General features: G+C 47.1%; 1 protein-coding gene and 1 long non-coding RNA gene across 6 annotated transcripts; one reads left to right on the forward strand and one right to left on the reverse strand.

The window, feature by feature from the left end:
* The first annotated feature begins 751 nt into the window (after positions 1-751).
* On the forward strand, positions 752-14,144 carry ZNF789 (zinc finger protein 789). 2 transcript variants are annotated; one of them, XM_059896953.1, is made up of 5 exons: positions 752-821; positions 3,241-3,318; positions 7,130-7,256; positions 9,738-9,851; positions 10,953-14,144. In XM_059896953.1, the coding sequence occupies exons 2-5, from the start codon at positions 3,250-3,252 to the stop codon at positions 11,963-11,965; spliced, it is 1,323 nt and encodes a 440-aa protein (XP_059752936.1). In that variant the 5' UTR covers positions 752-821; positions 3,241-3,249; the 3' UTR covers positions 11,966-14,144. The 2 variants fall into 2 exon arrangements, with proteins under 2 accessions (XP_059752936.1, XP_059752935.1); XM_059896952.1 differs by having other exon boundaries at positions 766-963.
* On the reverse strand, positions 1,110-19,032 carry LOC132348948 (uncharacterized). 4 transcript variants are annotated; one of them, XR_009497593.1, is made up of 6 exons: positions 18,269-19,032; positions 17,863-18,027; positions 14,822-14,917; positions 13,833-13,905; positions 6,917-7,314; positions 5,293-5,891 (listed from the first exon to the last, which is right to left on the reverse strand). It is a non-coding gene; the product is annotated as an uncharacterized LOC132348948 (long non-coding RNA). The 4 variants fall into 4 exon arrangements; XR_009497590.1 differs by lacking the exon at positions 14,822-14,917; XR_009497591.1 differs by lacking the exons at positions 5,293-5,891; positions 6,917-7,314; positions 14,822-14,917 and adding an exon at positions 1,110-1,524.
* Positions 19,033-19,488: the final 456 nt, after the last annotated feature.

A 19,488-nucleotide genomic window follows, 5' to 3' on the forward strand; every position in this document is an offset into this window, starting at 1 on the left:
ATGATACCAGGGATATATATATGTATATCCTGTGGAAATCAGGACTTAAACGGAGATTTCACACAATACCTCAAAAGGCTTTTTTTTTTTTTAATCTGTAGTCTCTCTTGCTTCTTTACTAAACATATGGAATCATATAAAAGATTAATTAGTCCTACTATCAATTACAATTAATTGCCACTAAGTCCTCTGTTGCTTTAAATAACAGCATTCATGTCACAGAAAAGTAAACAATTCTGAATAACACAGTTTCAGATAAGTATCTATTTTTATGTTTTTATCTTAATAACATATATGTGTATTATAATTCATTATATTAACATATTTTTTTTGCCTGGTAGGGCTGTGTCCAGGGTCGGCTCTCTAAAAAGTTGGTCACTCTACTTTAGACTACCAGGAGGAGCTTTTAAAAATACCCAACTGCACGAGGGCTCACTCCTAGAGATTTTGCTACAATCGGTGCGAAGGGGAAGGACTTGGTATTAGCCTTTTTAAAGCCCCTAGCCTATTCTTACGAGAGATTCCAGACCTCCAGGGTAGGCTGGAACGGGTCGGGGCGGGGCCTGGAAGTCACGTGGCCTAGTCAACGCCCTCTGCGGCAGTTGATTGGCTCCGGCCAGGAGCGGGGATTACGAGAGACATGAGCGCCCCGCCCCCTTACTCGCACACTCCCCCCCCACCCCCGCCCCACCCCTTACCCCCTATCAGAGAGTTGCGAAGCCTCCGCCGTTCCTAGAAGGTACTCGGGTGGGGACGCTCTGCTCGGTGTGCGCCAGTGATACGGCCGACGGGCACAGGGACCTTCTGCGTCGCGCCTTCAGGTGCGGGTTAGCTGAGAGGCTCGGACCTGATTCCGGGTCCGGCCCAGCACCTCGAGAGGGGAGCCCAGCCCCCATGGCAGCCGCAGGTGTATCCTGAGGACTTCCTGGAGGAGGCGACGCGGCTGGAGTCGGAGGCAGCGAGGTTTGGGGAGAAAGGAGCTAGTGTGATGGGAGGATTGGGTGCCGCGGGGGAGCCTCGGTGGCCCCGCCATAGAAGATGTGAGGGCTGGAGAGACACCCCCCTCCCCCCGTGCCCTCCCCCCGATTCCCACCCCGATCTTCAGGGCACTTACTGAGCGTCTTCCTGAAGACGCCAATCTCTGAGTATTGAGTATGTTAGGTCTTCATTAGGGAAGAGAGAGTCCGACGAATGAATGGCTGGTTAATACTATTGTTTGCTTTGGTATTGTTAAAGATTAACAAATTGGATTATGGGTTCTGACTTCCAAATGCACAATGCTCACAGAAGATAATATAGTTTAGATAATTAAAGGGTCGAGGTCCCTTCCCCTGATCAGGACCGTCTGGGGAGCGCCTCCTTGCTCAAGAGGCAGGAGCGCTTAGGAACAGTGTTTTTAGGGAACGTGAACGGTGTGTGAGGGACTTTCTTAAAGATGTACTTACATAAAGCAAGGTTCGCCGGTAGCCAGAGAAGCACCATTAAAAAATGAAGATCCTCCGTATCCCATCATTTGTGTACTCCCTGAGAGAAACAACACCGAATTTACTGTATTAAAAAAGAAGCAAAGTGGAGGCCACAGTTTGGGTATGTCCCCTGGCCAACCACCCATAGCTGCGGAACCAAAACTTAAAAACTGTCCTAGTTTCCCCAAAATGCTGGCTCTGTCCTTAAAGGAAACAAGCTTTCTTCATGTCAGGGTGACCTTGCAGCTTCCTAGCCAATCAGCTACAAACAAGTAAACTTGTCCGGTGCTACTCTTCTAAAAGGGATGTCAGTTTCTAGTAACCAGTCCCAATAGAAAACAATGTACTTCCTCATTCATGTGCATGGGAGGAAAATAATTTTCTCTCTACCCTTCTGAGTACTTAGTTGAGATCCCCGCAATAAAAGATGAAAACAAACAAGTTTCTTAACATGTATACCTCATGTAAACATGGGAGATACCCAAGGAAAAATGACTAACCCCTGAGATGGCTTAGAATTCAGGCCTAAATACTATCTTCATAGGGAAAGCGGAGGGAGGTTCCATACCTGGAAGAGGCTGAAACGGCAGTTAGGTTAAGTATTAAGTGTTGGTTTGCTGACATGGGGCTTACCATGAGTGAATCCACATAGCTTTCAGGATCTTAGTTCCCCGACCAGGGACGGAACCCGGGCCCCGGCAGTGAAAGCCCCGAGTCCTAACCACTGGACTGCCAGGAAGTTCCCCTGTTGCTTCTTTTTTAAACAGCCGTTTTTTAAGTCCCACAGCTCAGTATTCTAAAGTGGTATATTTTGGGGTGGCTTATTCTGCCACCCCTTCACAGGCTTTATAAACTGAGCGGTAACTGCTGAGAGCCCAAGACTTTCAATTTTGAAGTCTCCTTGTTCACAGTTTGGGTTTTGCTCCATAAAATGTTCGTATCAAGTAAAGTCTTCTGAATTTTCTTTTGACCACAATTAGCTCTTTGTATATCATATGTAGCCTAAAATCTCTAACTGCCCTAAAATCATTTTTACACTATCTGAGCTGATTCTGTGTGATGTAGAAATACATGAAGACCACCCAAAAGAGAACAAGCAAAGGCTCTTCATTCCCTTCATGGCCAAGGGAGTTGGCCACCATCACGTGTGTCTGGCAGAGACTCAAAGGCAAGCAGGGGAAGTTTTATAGTGGAAAAGAGGGAAGACTCAAATATGCTGAGTTTGGAGGTGATTGGCTTGGAAAAGCTGGAGGCAGGTTAAATAAAAGAAGCGGAACATCCTATGTGATTGGGTGCGGGAGCATATTTGGCTTTTCCTGTCGGCCCTAGATGGAGGATGGGGATACATGTTAGAGAAAAGCTGGCACTTGTAGACCAAGTCCTGATGTAGGGCCTATTGCTGCATTGCTTGTGGTTTGGGTTCCAGGCGGGTTGCTGCAGGTTGCAGGTCAGAGTTCTGTTTTTTCCTATAGTCTGGTCCCTTGGTGTATTGAGTCTCTCAACGAGGTGCTGCAAAATATACTCTAGGGAGGAGGTGAGGGCAGAGCCACAGGTTTCCTTGGATAAAGATTGGAAATTGATTTAGGTTCAGAAATTCCTAACAAGAGTATTCTAGCAGTTGCTTTCATTTTATCACATATTCCAACACCAAACACAGTGACTTTGTGCTAACTGAGGTTTGTTGGCCCCATTGGAATTCCCTGTCCCAGGGCTGCCTGGTGAGAGAGCTTCAAATCGGGGCTGGCCTTACGTGTTCTCTTGTCCTCTCCTTCAGCTTAGCCTGATGGCCGGGATCCTGCACCACCTCAGAGACCAGGCCATGGAAGCCGTGTTCCTGCCAGTCCTGTGGAAGGTGAGCAGGTCTCCTCCTCCCCTTCCTTGGTGTAGTCTCAGCGCCAGGCGATGGCTTTCACATGGTTTTAACTCCTCTGTTCAGGTCGAGGCATCTTTATCAGCTGGGGGTTTTTCCTTCTTGGAAGGTAGGATGTGAAGAGCTTAAACTTTGGGGCCAGACGGGTTCAAATCCAGACTCTGTTTTAGATGTGTTACCTGATCTCTCACGGTTTCCTTTTCTGGAAAATGGGCTAATGATAGTAGCTGTCGCAGAGTTGTGAGGAGTCAGTGAAATGGGGCACGTGGAGTATCGGCAGGGTATCTAGTGACATGTGGAGCGCTCTGTAAGTTTTAGCTGTTGTCACCACAGTTGCTCCTTGTTTCTGTCAGTGAGCATTATTGTGTACCTACTGTATACCAGATAGTACTGCCTTTGTGCTGGGAGAGAAGCTCTCACCTAAGGCACTTACAGGCCATTTGGAGAGGGAGCTATGGAAACAAACTCCTGCAACATAGGATAAATTCTGATCTGTTGGCATCAAAGGGTACACTGGAAGCTTAGTTACTGAACTCATAACATGATGGAGGGTGATTGTGAGAAGCTGAGTGGAAAAGTGAGGAGACGCGTGAGGAACCATCGCGACCATTTGGAAAGAACAGTCTTGGACGGGAGGGCGGCGAGAGGGAGTTCGAGGGGCAGTGGTTTGACCCGTTGGCCCAGTGTGTCCGCGTTTGCTGAGGGGTCGCAGAGCTCTGTCTGCCTTTCTGGTGGCATCTCCCGCCTTCCCTGACGGCCAGAGGACCTGCCCGCAGGGGTGTGGACTCCCTTCTGTCCCCGGCCTGTGTGCGTCCTGGTCTCCCTGTCCACAGGCAGACCCACCTCTGCATCTGCTGAGACTCAGCTCAAAAATCCCCTCTGTGAAATCTGAGGTCCCGCATTAACCCCATTACTCTCCCTTGTGTCCCCACGTGGGCGGAGGGCTGGGCTGGGCTCAGGAGGACAAGCTGCAGAAGAGCCAGAGAGGGTGGGTGTGGGGTGACTGGAGGTGACTGTGTAGGGTTTTCTTTACAGAAAAGGCCCAGTAAGGGAAGGAGAGGGCGGAAGCGAGAGGGAGCAAAGCACCCGGAGCATCTTTGTGAAGGCAGGAGAGGCGGCAACATCCTTGCGGGCTACGGGCAGGAGGGATAGTCTGGGAAGGAACGCGGCTGTGTTGCTCTGCTTCATGACGCCTCACTTCTGACCGTTCTGACGCCAGCTGGGTGCCCGCAATTTAACTCATTCTGACACTGTCCCCCTGGGGTTAGCATCGGACCCACAGGGTAAGGGCTCAGTCCCCGCAGGACCGCCCCCGCCCCGACCTCAGACGCCAATCACAAGTGCGGGCTGTCACCCGTGCTTCTGACCCACCGGCTCTAAATTGGGGTTCCCACGACCCACTCCGCGGGTGCCATTGATCTGGTAGAGTGGCTCCCGGAACTCTGAAAACGGTTTACTTAGCAGATCCCTGGTTCATGTAAAAGGCGACAACTCAGGATCAGCCCGATGGAAGAGAGGCACAGGGCAGGGGGAGTGGGGGAGGGGTGCAGGGCTTTCCTCTCCAGGCAGACACCCCCCAGCACCTCCGTTTCTGCGTTTTTATGGGGGTTCATTACGTAGGCGTGCTGGGTCGAGTCACTGACCTTGGGTGACTGGCTGAACCCCAGCCTCCCCCCGCCCCTCAGGTGCTGGGGGTGAAGGTTCTCACCCTCTCGTCACATGCTTTGTTCCCCTGACATCCAGCCCCATCCTTAGGAGTTTTCCGCATTAACATGAACTCAGGTGTGGTTGAGGGATTTGTTATGAGTAGCGAGACCTTCCTCTCACCTGTATGGCCCTGGAGCTATTTCAGAAACCGAGGACAAAAGCCCAAATATTAAAAGATGCTCCTCTGTTCCTATCCCTTAGGAAAATCCAAGGGTTTTTAGGAACTCTGTGCCAGAAGTAGGGAGGAAGACCAAATATATATTTCTTATTTAAATCAGAGTATCACAAGGGGGGAAAGGGCAAAGACAGAAGAGTCGTGGTCATTGGATTAAGACCCTGGAGGAGACAGGAGAGAATGGAATCGGCCCGAGGAGGAGGGGTCACCAGGAGGGAGAGGAGAGGAGGGGTGAGGCCCGATGCAGGGAGTGTCTGGGAGCCGGTGGGGAGGCGGGAGGAGGTGAGGGCCATGTGCCCCGGGGGCTGTTTTCTGGGATGTGACTGGCAGTGCCTCCTGAGAGGAGGGGGTGGGGTGAGCCCCTGTCCTCACAGCCCCCGTCGCCCCCCGTGGACCCCCAGATCGTCACCGTGTTGACTTCTCCCGCTTCCCCACTGGACCCTTCACTCCCTGAAGCGGGGCTGGGGCTCCGTGGGTCGCACAGGCTGTGCCCTTAGCAGCTCTGGGGGCCCCGTTGTCACAGCTGCCATGTGAAGTGTCCCCTAGAGTCGAGCAGTGCGCAGCCCGAGGAGCTGGTCCTGTGGGCCCAGCAGGAGCTGTCACCTCTGTGCGTTCACTGTCACTGGCGTGTGGCCCGGAGGCCGGCGACTTCTTGGTGCTCAGTAAATGTTTCCTGAAGGAACGGGGGTGATAAAGGGGGAGAAGACCACTGGTGAGGACCATGAGGGCGAGAACTGTGGGGCCACACAAAGGGCCCAGCTAGAAAGCCCCACGCGCAGAGAGAACTCTGCGGGTTTGAACCGTTGTATCCCAGCACCTGGGAGCCTCCACGCAGGTGCAGAGAAGGCAGCGGGCGGGTGGGGCAGGTGAGGGCGCCTGCAGGCAGCTCTGGGGACGGAGGATGTTGGGGATCGGGGGAGGGGGCGTGAGACCCTAACCCTGGAGCCAGGTGTGGGCAGGAGGGAAGAAAGGCCTGTCATTTGGGAGACTCAGGGTCTGTCTGAAGAGGGGCGCGGCGTGAAGCATCTTGGGTGGGGCTGGTATTCCTATTGCTGAAGCCCTTCCGCACGAACACCCTGAACCACAGCGAGTGTGGGGGGGGCAGACGCCAGGCCTCTCGGCCCCCGGGAGCTGGATACACAGTTGCAGATGGAAACTTCTGCCGTGGGCACGGTGCTCAGCGGTCTGCCTTTGGCCCCGTGGAGACGCTCTCCACCGTTCCCCACTGTGTCTGCGCCCTGGGAGGCTGGCCTTTATCGTCTCCATCCACGGGCTCCCTTGCTCTTGCTTCGGGTTGGCTTCTGGCAGGGGGATGGGGTGGGGCCCGGAGGCCTGGAGGGGATCGCTGCTGGGGGTTTATCCCTCAGTCCCTCCCCGCTGGGCTGCCCCCCCGCTGCGGTCTCGCTTCTCCAGCAACTTTCTGGATCCCAGTGTCCCCTCCCGTCCTCCCCCTTCACACCTAGTGGGTAGCGGTGCCCACGACAGCCAGCCCGCGAGCTCCAGCCCGCCTGGTTGGTTCCCGTTAGCCTGTCCATCCCTGTGTCCCGTTAGCCTGTCCATCCCTGTGCGAATGGCCCGCACGCTGCCCCGTCCTCAGTGACCTCATGGGAGTGAGCCATCTCTTTCCTGAGAGATCCGGGCAGAAGAAATACAGGATGTGGAAGGTAGGGTTGTGCAGAGCAGGGTGGGCCAACTCACCTGGAGCCGGGAGTAGTTTTATTGGGTCACAGCCACACCCGTTTGCTCTCCTGTTGTCTGTGCTGCGTCTGTGCTACCAGAGCAGAGCTGAGTGACTGCGGCAGAGACCCAACGGCCAGAGAAGCCTCCAGTGTTGACCATCTGTAATAGTAATACTGTAGCTCACGAAGTTATTGTAAGAATCGCAGCTGCAGTTAGTCGCTGTGTTTCCAGGGGTTGCTGGCCTTTGAGGACGTGGCTGTGTACTTCACCAGGGAAGAGTGGGACGCACTGCACTGGCCTCAGAAGGCCCTCTACAGAGACGTGATGCTGGACAACTACAGAAACGTGCTCTCCTTGGGTAACGAGTCAGCTTAACATTTCACTTTGAGTGTCTGCACATCTCCTCAGTCTCTTTTCTGCAATTCCAGAAGCAGAAAAAGCTCTGAAAACCAGTCGTTTTTTCATAACTCATTTGGCTGTAAGACCCAACCTGAAGTCATCAGGTGGTTCAATCTGATTTTTATCGTACAGGAAGCTATTTATCATCTGCTATTTGTCATCCTTTTTCTCATTTGGTCTTTATATATATATATATATATGGCATCAGAAATATCAGTGTGTTGATTAAGGTTTCAGCTCCAACCCCTGTTGGGGGTGGTGCATAAGAGAAAATATACCCACCAAGGCACCTTCCTGAAATCTGGAAAAATTCTGAGTCATGAAACACATCTGGCCTCAAAGTTTTCAAATGAGGGATTGTGGACAATGAATAGTTTCCTTTTGTTTTAGAGTTCAGAGACGATTAGCCCATTCCCCGCCCCGACCCGAATCCTCCACACCTGTTAAGACCCCTAGGAGCTGAAAAGACTGTGGCCGCTGCAGATTCCAAGTCTAGCATCTTGCTCCCTTGAAGAGTCTTTTTCTTCCTTCTGTCTGAAAATGGTTTCCCTCCTTGTTTACAACATCACTGGGTGCCCAGGAAATTATTCTTCACTGACTTCACTTCTGAACCTTCACAGCTTCCATCTTCCCAGGAGCCTGCCTTTGTCTTACTCCGATGCAGAGTCTCCCTAGGGTGGGAGGTTCCTGGATGAATTTTTCTTTCTGGGGAGTGTTGGCTCCCATGCTGACACTCGTGGCACAGGGTCTTGACCACTCTTGTGAGACTGTCCACCCACCACTGGATGTTTTACTGTTTATTTTTGTTTTAAAAGCATTACAAGAGCATACTTGAATATATGGAAGATAGAGGAAAGCATAAAGGGAAGGGGAAAACATTCAGGGCTAACACTGTTAATATTTTGGAATATTTCCTTCCTGTTTTTTTTTTCCTGTGAAAAAGCTAGCTGAGCATACTCTATGTATAATTCTGTAATCCCTTTGAAACTTAACATTATAGTACCAGCATTTTCCCTGTTATTAAAAACCCTCATAAAGCAGAAAATTAAAATCATCTGCATGCCCACTGCCCAGCATTAACCCTGTTAACATTTTGGTTACTTTTATGGATGTATACACACAGTCCTATTTATGACGGTTCAGCTTAAGATTTTTTCAGCTTTACAATGGTGTGAAAGCAATACGCATTCAGTGGCAAGTGCACTTTGAATTTTTATCTTTTCCTCAGGTAGCGATATGCAGGACCGTTCTCTCTGGTGATGCTGGGCTCAGAGCCGCAGCTCCCAGACAGCTATGTGATCATGTCATCACGAGGGCAGCCAACCAGTACACTTAAAACCATTGTTTCTCACTTTCAGTACAGTATTCATCAAGTTACAACAGATTTTCACCACTTTATTATAAAGTAGGTTTTGTGTTAGATGATCTTGCCCAACTGTGGCGTAATGTAAGTGTTCTTTGCGTGTTTAAGGTCGGTGAGGCTAAGCTATGATGTTCGGGAGGTTAGGTGTAATAAATGCATTTCTGACTTAGGATATTTTCAGTTTAGATTGGGTTTATCAGGAAGTTACCCTTTTGTAAGTAGAGGAAGATCTGTACACACACACACACGCACGCACAGACACACACGTAGTTTTTAAAAACAAAATTTGGATCATAATTTACATGAGTTTTGTATTCTGCTTTAAAATATCTAGGGAGCATTTTCCTATTTTAAGAAACATTCTTTGAAAAATGTATCAGATGCACTGGGGGGGAAAAGAAATATTCTTTTTTTTTTTTAATATGAAACTTCAGGGTTTTTTTTTAATGTATTTTCTTTCTTTCTTTATCTTGGCTGTATTGGGTCTTCGTTGCTGCACGCGGGCTTTCTTTAGTTGTGGCTCGCGGGCTCTAGAGCACAGGCTCAGTAGTTGTGGCGCACGGGCTTAGTTGCTCCGCGGCATGTGGGACCTTCCTGGACCAGGGCTCGAACCTGTGTCCCCTGCATTGGCAGGCGGATTCTCAACCACTGCGCCACCAGGGAAGCCCAAAAGAAATATTCTTTGAACACATGGATTTTCAGTATCTGCCTAATACTTCTGCCTTCCTCGTATTCATGTGCTACACTTTAACCATTCACCTACTGACATTTAGTTTATTTCCAGTTTGCACTGTTTGTTAGAACTCTGCTGAACATCGCTGGTACATTAACCTTTGTCCTAATTTTCCTTAGGCTATATTTCTGAGAGTGAAATTACCACGTCCCAGAGTGTGAATATTGATCAGGCTTTCAGTAAAGATTGTGCCAGGTCTCCTCCGCACCAGCCCTCTCCATTACTGTCCTGATCTCTGCCTGTCACCGTCCCCCCACCACGCAGACCCCACGGGGTAAAATGAGCTCTGAGGCACCTCCTGCTGCTCACTAACCAGCACATCCCATTTACTTCCCCACGAGTAGGATTTCAGTTTCCCAAACCTGAGGTGATCTGTCAGCTGGAGCAGTGGGAAGAGCCGTGGATCCTGGATCTACCGCAAGCTGGGACTAGGAAGGCTTCCGGTAGTGCTTGCCCAGGTGGGTGAGGAGAAGACCCGGCCCTGTGGGGGTCTCGCAGAGGGAGGGACCCCCATTCACCAGGCCCCTCCTGCGCCAATACCGAGCCGGGTGTCTGGCGTCTCTCCTGCTCATTATCCCTTCTGCCGCCTGCAGGTGTGGGTATGATCGTCAGCCCCATTCCCAGGTGAAGAAACTAAGGGACTGCGGTGTCTGTCACACGGCTAGTAGGTTGAGAGTTGGGATTTGACATCAAGTCTGCAAAGCTCACCCTCTTTCTACTGCAGTTAAAGTGCTTCTCTGAGGCAGCCGGCCTGGTGTTTTCTGACAGCTCTTGTGCCATCCTAGATACTCCTTTTTTCTACCCTCATCACTTACCCTTCCTCTATACTTGCTCTTGTTCCCTTGCTCTCATTTTGTTTTCCAGATTCTCTCGGTGTTTACTGATGTTCTTTTTCCTACATACTGATTGCTGCTTCTACCTGTTTTCACATCCCTCCCTCCATGGTTTCACAGCCTCAGCACCGCTGACGTTTTAGGCTGTTTAACTCTTTGCGGTGAGGGCCGTCCTGGGCCCCGTGGGATGTTTGGCAGCATCCTTGGCCTCCGCCCACTAGGTTCCAGCAACACCATCCCTGGTTGAAAAACCACTGCTCTAGTCCATTGGTTTTGTACTTATTTCTCTCTGGTTCCTTTTCTATTCTATCTTACACACTTTCTCCATTTTTAAGAAGTTGTTTCTCCCAGAATTATTAAAAACATGCTTATCTAGAAAGTACAAGATGCTACCTCTCTCCTAGTTATGTGACATTGCTGGGTACTGAGAGTAAGTTGTTATCCCACTAATGATGATGGATTTATTCAATTCTCACATTCTCTGACATACACTCTTGTGCACATTTTAGCTGGTTAGCTGATGTCAAGAGCTCTTTCTGATATGAAAGCTGTGGGTCCTATGGAAGGAAATCAGAATACTGGCCTCTGTAGTATGATGATGTAACTAGGTGAGCACTTCTTGGCCTCGTTTGAGCCTCTCGTATCACAGACTTCCTGGCTTCTTTCCTTTTTTTTTCCTTCTATGGTGGTCAGGTCATTTATATACTTTCTTTTTTTTTTGGCTAGGTCCTGAAGCCAGATTCAAGATGAAAGAGCTAACTCCAAAGCAGAACATTTCTGAAGATTTAGAGTCATGTAAGATGTCACTGGTAAAACAGAAAATGGCCAGGAAACCCTTAGAAAAGTTACTTGAATGTAACGAATTTGTGGACATTTACCGACTTTCACTCCCTACTATTGGTGATGAATGCTGTAAGGACTTCCTTCAAAACCTTAACCTTATTCAAGATCGGAAAGCTCAGGCAAGGACGAAGCAGGGCAAATATGATGAGTATGGAAAACCCTTCCATCAGAGATCACTGCTTTTGAGGCATAAGCGAATTCTTACAAATGCAAAATCTTATGAATGCAGCGAATGTGGAAGAGCCTTCCAGCGTCAGGCAAATTTTGTTCGACATCAAAGAATTCACAGTTCAGAGGATCCCTTTGAGTGCGACATATGTGGGCAGGCCTTCAAACAGAAGTCTGCTCTGATTGTCCACAAACAGTGTCACTCACAAAAAAAGCCATATAAATGTCATGACTGTGGAAAGTGTTTCCGTCAGATGGCGTATCTTGTTGAACATAGGAGGATCCATACCAAAGAAAAACCCTATAAATGTAGCGAATGTGAAAGAACATTTAGTCAGAATTCAACCCTTATTCGACATCAGTTAATCCACAGTGGAGAGAAACCCCATAAATGCATTGAATGTGGAAAAGCCTTTGGCCGGCATTCAACCCTTATGAGCCATCGACAAATTCACAATAAACAGAACACTCATAAATGCAGTGAATGTGGTGAATCCTTTGGTCGGAATGTAGATCTCATTCAGCATCAAAGAATCCATACCAAGGAGGAATTCTTTGAATGTAGAGAATGTGGGAAAACTTTTAGTTTTAAGGCAAATCTTCATCGACATGAGGTCATTCATACTGGAGAGAGACCCTACAGATGTGACAAATGTGGAAAATCTTTCAGCTGGCGCACAAGCTTTATTAAGCATCAGGGTACTCACAGACAGCAGATACCTATGTGATAGTAACCAGAAAAGCTACCATTTAAAGACCAGAACTTAACCACTCTTGCAAGTATGTGTAACTCAATTGTTTTATGAAAATTAATAAACAGGAACTGAAATGGTTTTTCTGTGGGGACCCTCTCTTCGTAGCTAACCTTCTTGCTACAGTCAAGAATTACTTAATAGGGCTTCCCTGGTGGCGCAGTGGTTGAGAATCTGCCTGCCAATGCAGGGGACACGGGTTCGAGCCCTGGTCTGGGAAGATCCCACATGCCGTGGAGCAACTGGGCCCATGAGCCACAACTGCTGAGCCTGCGCGTCTGGAGCCTGTGCTTCGCAACAAGAGAGGCCGCGATAGTGAGAGGCCCGCGCACCGCGATGAAGAGTGGCCCCCGCTTGCCACAACTAGAGAAAGCCCTCACACATAAACGAAGACCCAACACAGCCATAGAAAATAAATAAATAAAATAAAATAAAATAATTAAAAAAAAAAAAAAAAAAAAAGAATTACTTAATAGAGGACTTCCCTGGCTGTCCAGTGGTTAGGACTCTGCACTTCCAACACAGGGGGCATGGGTTCGGTCCCTGGTCAGGGAACTAAGATCCCACATGCCGTGCAGCACAGCGAAAAAACAAAACAATAAAACTGGATTTAAATCAAAAAAAAAAAAAAAAGAATTACTTAATAGAAATGTCATAGGCTGTCGTGTCCAGTTTCCCTGGGTCCCCTTTACCTTCATTTCCCTGAGTTAAGTCAAGGCAGATGGAAGGCTTAGAAGTTTTACTCTGTGGTCCCCCAGGCTGGAGACCATTTTCTGGATCGTGAACGATCTAAGAATGCCTTTCTTGGTTTCATACTGAAAAATCACCTGAGATTGTATAGACGTTTTAAAAATAAAGTAAGGGCTACCCACTAGTACTACTGAGATATTAAGAATTACCGAAATTTACCCAGAAACTAAAATCAGTGTGCTACTGGGTTCTACTGAGAGTTCGAAGTCAGTGTTCAGAGCAGATGCTTGTTAGTGCCCCGCCCCACCCCCACCCCCCCCACGGCACCGGCCTTGCCCCTGCCGTGTGCTCATCCCACTTGCACTATCTGTGTCTCTTGGGCTGCGGGCTTTTTCGAAAACCACGAAAGACCACTGCTCTGGGGGCAGCCCTCAACCACGCTTGATGGGATTCTGACGAATACCAGATCTCCCTCTCCCCTAGGGTGGAACATCTGTGAAGCATGTGTTTCACACTGTTTTCAGAGTCTTTCCATGGGATGACGCACATTCCCTCTCCGTGGTAGCTGCTTTATTAGCTGTCTGCCCTTCTCTGTGTCCCTTCTAACTCCCCTACCGGTATTTCAACACCTCTTCTCCCCACGAGTAAATTGCTGCTGTTAGACCCTCTCATGTTAATCAAATCCCTTGATTTTATTATTTTCTGGTCCTTACCAAGTTCCATGATTTCTTACCCAGCACATAAAAACAAAGTTCTATTGGGAATGAGAAGAAAGTAAGTGGCACCCCATAAAATGAAGGAACCTTCAACTTTGCAGGAGGAAAATAATAAGTGTTAGATTATATACTGGGTTCAGTATCAGTACTTTTGTACCAAGCGGCAGGAATTGGCTGGAAGGAAAGGCTGCCAAACTGTATTTCCCCGAACAAAATTAAGAAGTCAAGGCCTGACAAGAGGAAGTAAGCCAATGAGAGAGAATTCTTGCTCACAACCACCTTTGGAGTTGGGGACCTGTGAAAGCAGATCCAGGCTTGAGTACACAGTCTGGCTCAGGCTACTGAATCTATTTTGTGTAGATGATGTACATGCTTCTAGCTTTTCAGAAAGAGAGAGGGTACAGCTAAGGATCCAGGGGTAACATGGAAATGCCTACCTTCAGCCACATCTGTCCCAAGGAGGAGAAAAGAGCTGCACTCTTCAATATGGCGGCCACTAGCCATATGAGCCTATTTAAATTAAAATTTTAAAAAGTTAAAAACCGTCCTCAAATCAAAAGCCACATTTCAAGATCAGCACAATGACAACATTCCCGTCATCCCAGGCTTATTGGACAGCCCTGCTGGAGACACCCTAAGGACTTCTTATGGAGGCACAAGGGAGCTTGTATTTGGTGCCACTTCTTTCTCTACAACTAAATTAAATGGCCTTCCTTTCCCTTTATAAATGGCCCCTATAAAATGTTTTATTTGCTGAAAATATTTTTTTCAGTAGAATTCCTGGGACACAAAGGAGGGGACGGGTGGGGCTGGTCTGGAAGCCTTGCTGAACTAACTTGCCGTGGGAGAAAGGGGTCCCCAGCTCAAGAGTGCCGGCGTGCAGGCCAGGCTTCCTGCCTTCCGCAGAGGCTGGACGGTCACCAGGCCGGGAGCACAGATCAGCGATGTCATCGTCAGTGTATGGTCATGTCTGTCAATATTTAGCAGTAGGGCAGGAGCTCCGAACTAGCCCTCCAGGGAAGGTAATGGAGAAGAAACGCTCAAGTTTTGGCTTTTCTATTTAGCTAATGGGCTGGACCCACTGTCCATGCCTGGCCACACAGGGCAACCATTAGCTCATACTGCAAAGGGCAGAAGAGTCTAGAATACTCCACTGGACTAGAAAAGGTGCACCTTTTTTTGACAAGACCAGTGAAGCTTTTTACACCTTATTTAAATCAAGATGAAAAATAAATAATACAAATGTTATTTCCTTCTTTAGCTAATAATGCTAAACTATAAAAAACAGACTGTTAAAACTCAAATGACTAAAAATAAGATGTAAAAATTGTTCAGTTCTTTCATTTTCTCCTCTTTTTACACATTTGGATTACAGTTCATTAAAATGTCACGTAACATGGTCAGATGACTAGTATGCAGCTCACACCTTTGACAACACCTGTGTGGGTCCAGATCTTGTGCAAGTTCACACTCAACTGTAGCTTTTATCAAGGTGGCTTCTCTTTCTGCCAACATTTCTTAGCTGGTAGAAATGAGGAGGGGAAGCATAAAGGAAAATACTACATGAAATTCTACATTTTAGAATAAAACAGTAATAGATGACTTCCTGTCAAAATATACATTTTCAGGTAAGTTCTTAGATTTTTTCCAAGTAAATTTATGGTTAGTTATTTCTGTCATTATCATAAATGGATATTTCCCCCACTTCCATTTCCAAGTGCATACTGCCAATATAAATGACTCAGTAGTGATACTGTTATTCTGAAATAATTTCCAAATTGCAAAAATAATACAGAGAATCCTTTACACCATCTACCCAGATTTACCAAATTTAACATTTTTCCAAGTCTCTCTATGGAACTAATTTACAGCAGTTTGAATAAACTGGATCTATTTATATACAGAAACATAAATCAATCTTAAAATGGCAAATCAAGTTCCAACATGACAGAATACAATATGTCTGCATAAAATTTTAAATCCTGCAACACTACATATATTGTTTATGGATACAAGATCTTGTGGTATAAAATGGGGAAAAGAAGGACACAATTTCAGTATAGTTATTCCTTCTGATGAGGGAAAGGAATGGGAGTCTTTACAGTACATATTATTTTATTTCTTAAAATGATATGAGGGATTTCCCTGGTGGTGCAGTGGATAAGACTCCGCACTCCCAATGCAGGGGGTACGGGTTCGATACCTGGTCAGGGAACTAGATCCCACATGCATGCCGCAACTAAGAGTTCACATGCCACAACTAAGGACTCCGTGTGCTGCAACTAAGGAGCTGGCAAGCCGCAACTAAGAAGCCCGTGAGCCACAACTAAGGAGCCCACCTGCCACAACTAAGACCCGGTGCAACCAAATAAATAAATAAATAAATATATTTTTTAAAAAGATATGAAGCAATTATGTTAAGAATTGATTAATCTGGTGCATATGTGAATGTTCTTTAAAATCAATCTCTATTGTCTATACTTGTCTGTATGTTAGCAATATTTTACAGTAAACTTGTTCATGTTTATTGTGAAATAATACCATAATTCAAAAGTATCTGAGGATATATGACAGTAAATGATAATAAAAAGAACACCCATGCATCCTCATACTAGGTAAGAAATAGATCCTTTTCAGAATCACAAAAGCCTCTTATATTCTGTCCAATCTTCTCTCCCTCCCTCTTCACCAAAGGTTAACAAATACTCTGAGTTTATGTTAATCATTCCCTTGTATTATGTAGACGTACCACCTATCTATTTATGTCTGGATGATGTATTACTTAGTTCTGCTTTTTCAGAACTTTACATACATGGAGTCATACTCTTATTCTTTCACTGCACATGTGTTTCAAGAATCATGCATCTTTCTGTGTAGCTGTGGTTCAACCACATTCACTGACAATAAGTATCCCACTGCAGGAATACAGCACAATTTATGAATCTATTCTTTTGTTGATGGGTTTTCAGGATGTTTCCAGTTTGGGGCTTTTATAAAACAGCATGTCAACATGCCTCTTGGTTCCCTGTGAAAAGACCTAGAAATAAGATATATACATGTTCAACTTTAAGAAGTATGGCCAGGGACTTCCCTGGCGTTCCAGTGGTTAAGACTCCACGCTTCCAATGCAGGGGGCACAGGTTCGATCCCTGGTTGGGGAACTAAGATCCCACATGCCATGTGGCATGGCCAAAAAAAAAAAAAAGAAGTATGGCCAAACTGTTTTCCCTAATAAATGTAACAACTTACACACTCAACAGCAGATGAGAGTTTCCACTATTCTGTATCTTTATCAGTACTTGGTACTGACAGATTTTGAAAGATTTGATAATCTTTTGTGAAATCGTATCCAATTGTGGTTTAATTTGCATTTCTCTTATTACTAATGTAGTTGAGCATCTTTTCATCTTCCTGGGCTGTGCTTCCCATTTTGTTTGTCTTTTCCTAATATAGTGTAGTTGTAGTTGAATTTATCAATCTTCTACAGTTAGTAATTTTTGAGTCTTGTTGCAGATTGCTACCAGTTTATCAAAAATTTGTTTTTCTCCTTCCTGGACACACAGTTAGACTACACTTTGCAGCTTGTATTGTTAAATGCAGCTAGGTGACCGAGTTCTAACCAATGGACTATAGTGAAGATGATGTGTGCCACTTCTTGGTTTGGCCCATAAAGCCCTCTCACACGTCCGTGTTCTCTTCTCCCAGTTGACTAGGTTAGAAAATCCCCAAGGAGGTCTCAGAAGCCACGTCTGAAGATGCCAGGGCTGCCATCAGATTGACTGCTCAGAGGACAGCCTTCCTGTCAGTCATGTATATCTGCCTTACACTGTTACAGGAGTAAAAAGTAAACTTCTAGGGGCTTCCCTGGTGGTCCAGCAGTAAAGAATCCGCCTTCCAACGCAGGGGACGCCAGGTTCGAGCCCTGGTTGGGGAACTAAGATCCCACATGCCACGGGGCAACTAAGCCCACGCCACAGCAAAAGAGCCTGATTGCCGCAAACTACAGAGCCCATGAGCCCTGGAGACCTTGCGCCACAGCTAGAGAGAAGCCCGCACTACAACGAAAGATCCCACACGCCTCAACAAAGACCCCCACATGCCACAACTAAGACCCGATGCAGCCCCCAAAATAAAATAGACAAATAAAATAAATAAATATTTTAAAAATTCATTAAAAAAAGAAAAACTGCTATTGTGTTTGAGCAGCTAGACCTCTGTAGGTCTACTTGTTAGAGCTGTTATCGTTAAACTGACTTAATACATGTTTAAGATATTCTTCATTAAATCTGAGATTAGAACAATACCTCCTGCATTTTCTTTTTCAAAAGAACTGAAGAATTTCAACAAAGAACTGGATGGATTATTGGGCTGTAACCAAAAGCTAAGCGATATAGTCTGGCAAGTGGGGCTCGGACAATTAAACATCATTAAAATGGGGGGCCCAATTATGATAAGCCCTTTGCTCACCAAAAAGAATCCAGCGTGGGTTCTGAAGGGGACAGGATGCCAAGACAGATGTTCTAGTCCAATCGTTCAAAGTGGCAACGCAACCTCTGCTCACCAAGATGAATGGCCACGGAGGCCCCCAAGCCATGCTGTGATCATCCAATGATCCCACATCCACTGTGACACCTGCTGGGGCAATACCGGTTACCGCAGACTGTTCAGAATCCCGCCAGAAGGTAAGCTTGTGAGAAGCAAGGGCTCACCCGCTCCACCTCGGCTGACTCCACCGCACCTGCCTGGTAGACAGCCCCACCCCGAACCCTCGCTAGGAACCACAGATGCTTGTTACACTGCTGGGGTTACTGCGAGGACACAGACCCTGCCCCTGCAGCTCCCACCCCAGAGGCCCCAGGAGCTTCCCTTTTACCTCTGTGCCATTGTCCTGGAGACTTTGAAGTTCCAAGCAGGAACTAGGACCTTCCAGAATAGAGCTCAGAAATTTTATAAACAAAGATGAGCTAAGACAATAGATTTAAATGACGTCATAACTCCTCTCCCAGTTCCCATCAGGTCTTCTATCACTTTGTTAACAAAAATCTAGATTTACCATTTTGCAAGGCGCTGTGCTAGGTGCTATGGGAAAATACAGAGAGTGACAAGATAGTTCCCAACTGTTCTGGACTGAATTGTGTGCCCCTCGCAAAATCCATGCACTGGAAGCCCTAACCCCCAGTGTGACTGTATTTGGAGACAGAGCACTTAAGGAGGTGACTAAGGTTAAATAAGGTCATAAGGGTGGGGTCCTCAAGGATAGGACTGGTGTCCTTATAAGAAGAGGAAAGAGACACCAGGAGTGCACAGGCCACAGTGAGAAGTCAGCCGTAGGCAAGCCCAGGAGAGGGCTCAGAGAAACCGACCCTGTGGACACCTTAGAAAACGCTAGTGTCTTGTTTTGTCTCCAATTCCTTTCCTAATCGATCTCATCATTTAGGTTAAGTCAAAGCACAAAGCTGGGCTGGGAGTGGGTGAGGGAAACGTGGGAGAGAGGCATCTCCCCACATCCTGCCGGGGGTAGTAACTACGCATCTCTTGTCCCCTACGCTACCCGCGGCCGGCAACTCCGAGTCCCGGGGACGGTGCGGGAACCAAGAACCTGCAGACGATACAACAACCTGTAGAACAAATAGAACGCGTTCCGGAAAGCTTACCGGAAGCCCGTCACGCTTCCGCCCCCCCGGAACTCCACCCCTATTGGTGTTCTCTAGGAATCTAGGAGGTCTCGCTGTCTCGGTGGTTCCTCTATAAATCTAGGGAATTTAACCCCCTCCTCAGTTGAGGAAAAAGACCGAGATTTAGCGGCACGTCCTCACTAATGGGAAAGAAGTAAGGAATTGATGGGGAATCTAGCCTCCTGGGTGGAAGGTGCAGGTCACAAGTTTTGAGAACTAGCACATGGGTGTCTCTTTCTAGTTGTTCCTTCTGCAGGGAAAGGACTCCAAGCTGATGACATTGACCTGGTTGCACTCAGATGGCTCTGATACTTTTGTGAAAACAACAACAAAAAATTCATAGAATCAATCACAGGCTTCCTCCCAGCCCCAATACCGTAGCAAAAATTTCTGTAGAATTCAACCAACGTGCTCCGGG

The sequence above is a fragment of the Balaenoptera ricei genome, chromosome 15, assembly GCF_028023285.1.
Source record: "Balaenoptera ricei isolate mBalRic1 chromosome 15, mBalRic1.hap2, whole genome shotgun sequence".
NCBI classification, from domain to species: domain Eukaryota; kingdom Metazoa; phylum Chordata; class Mammalia; order Artiodactyla; family Balaenopteridae; genus Balaenoptera; species Balaenoptera ricei.

What these genes read in the sequence shown, in the direction of transcription:
- ZNF789 (XM_059896953.1), top strand. Translation starts at nt 3,250, where the DNA reads ATGGCCGGGATCCTGCACCACCTCAGAGACCAGGCCATGGAAGCCGTG. An exon ending in CAGAAACGTGCTCTCCTTGG is followed by an intron (nt 7,257 to 9,737) that starts GTAACGAGTCAG and finishes CCCCACGAGTAG; the next exon opens with GATTTCAGTTTCCCAAACCT. An exon ending in TTCCGGTAGTGCTTGCCCAG is followed by an intron (nt 9,852 to 10,952) that starts GTGGGTGAGGAG and finishes TTTTTTGGCTAG; the next exon opens with GTCCTGAAGCCAGATTCAAG.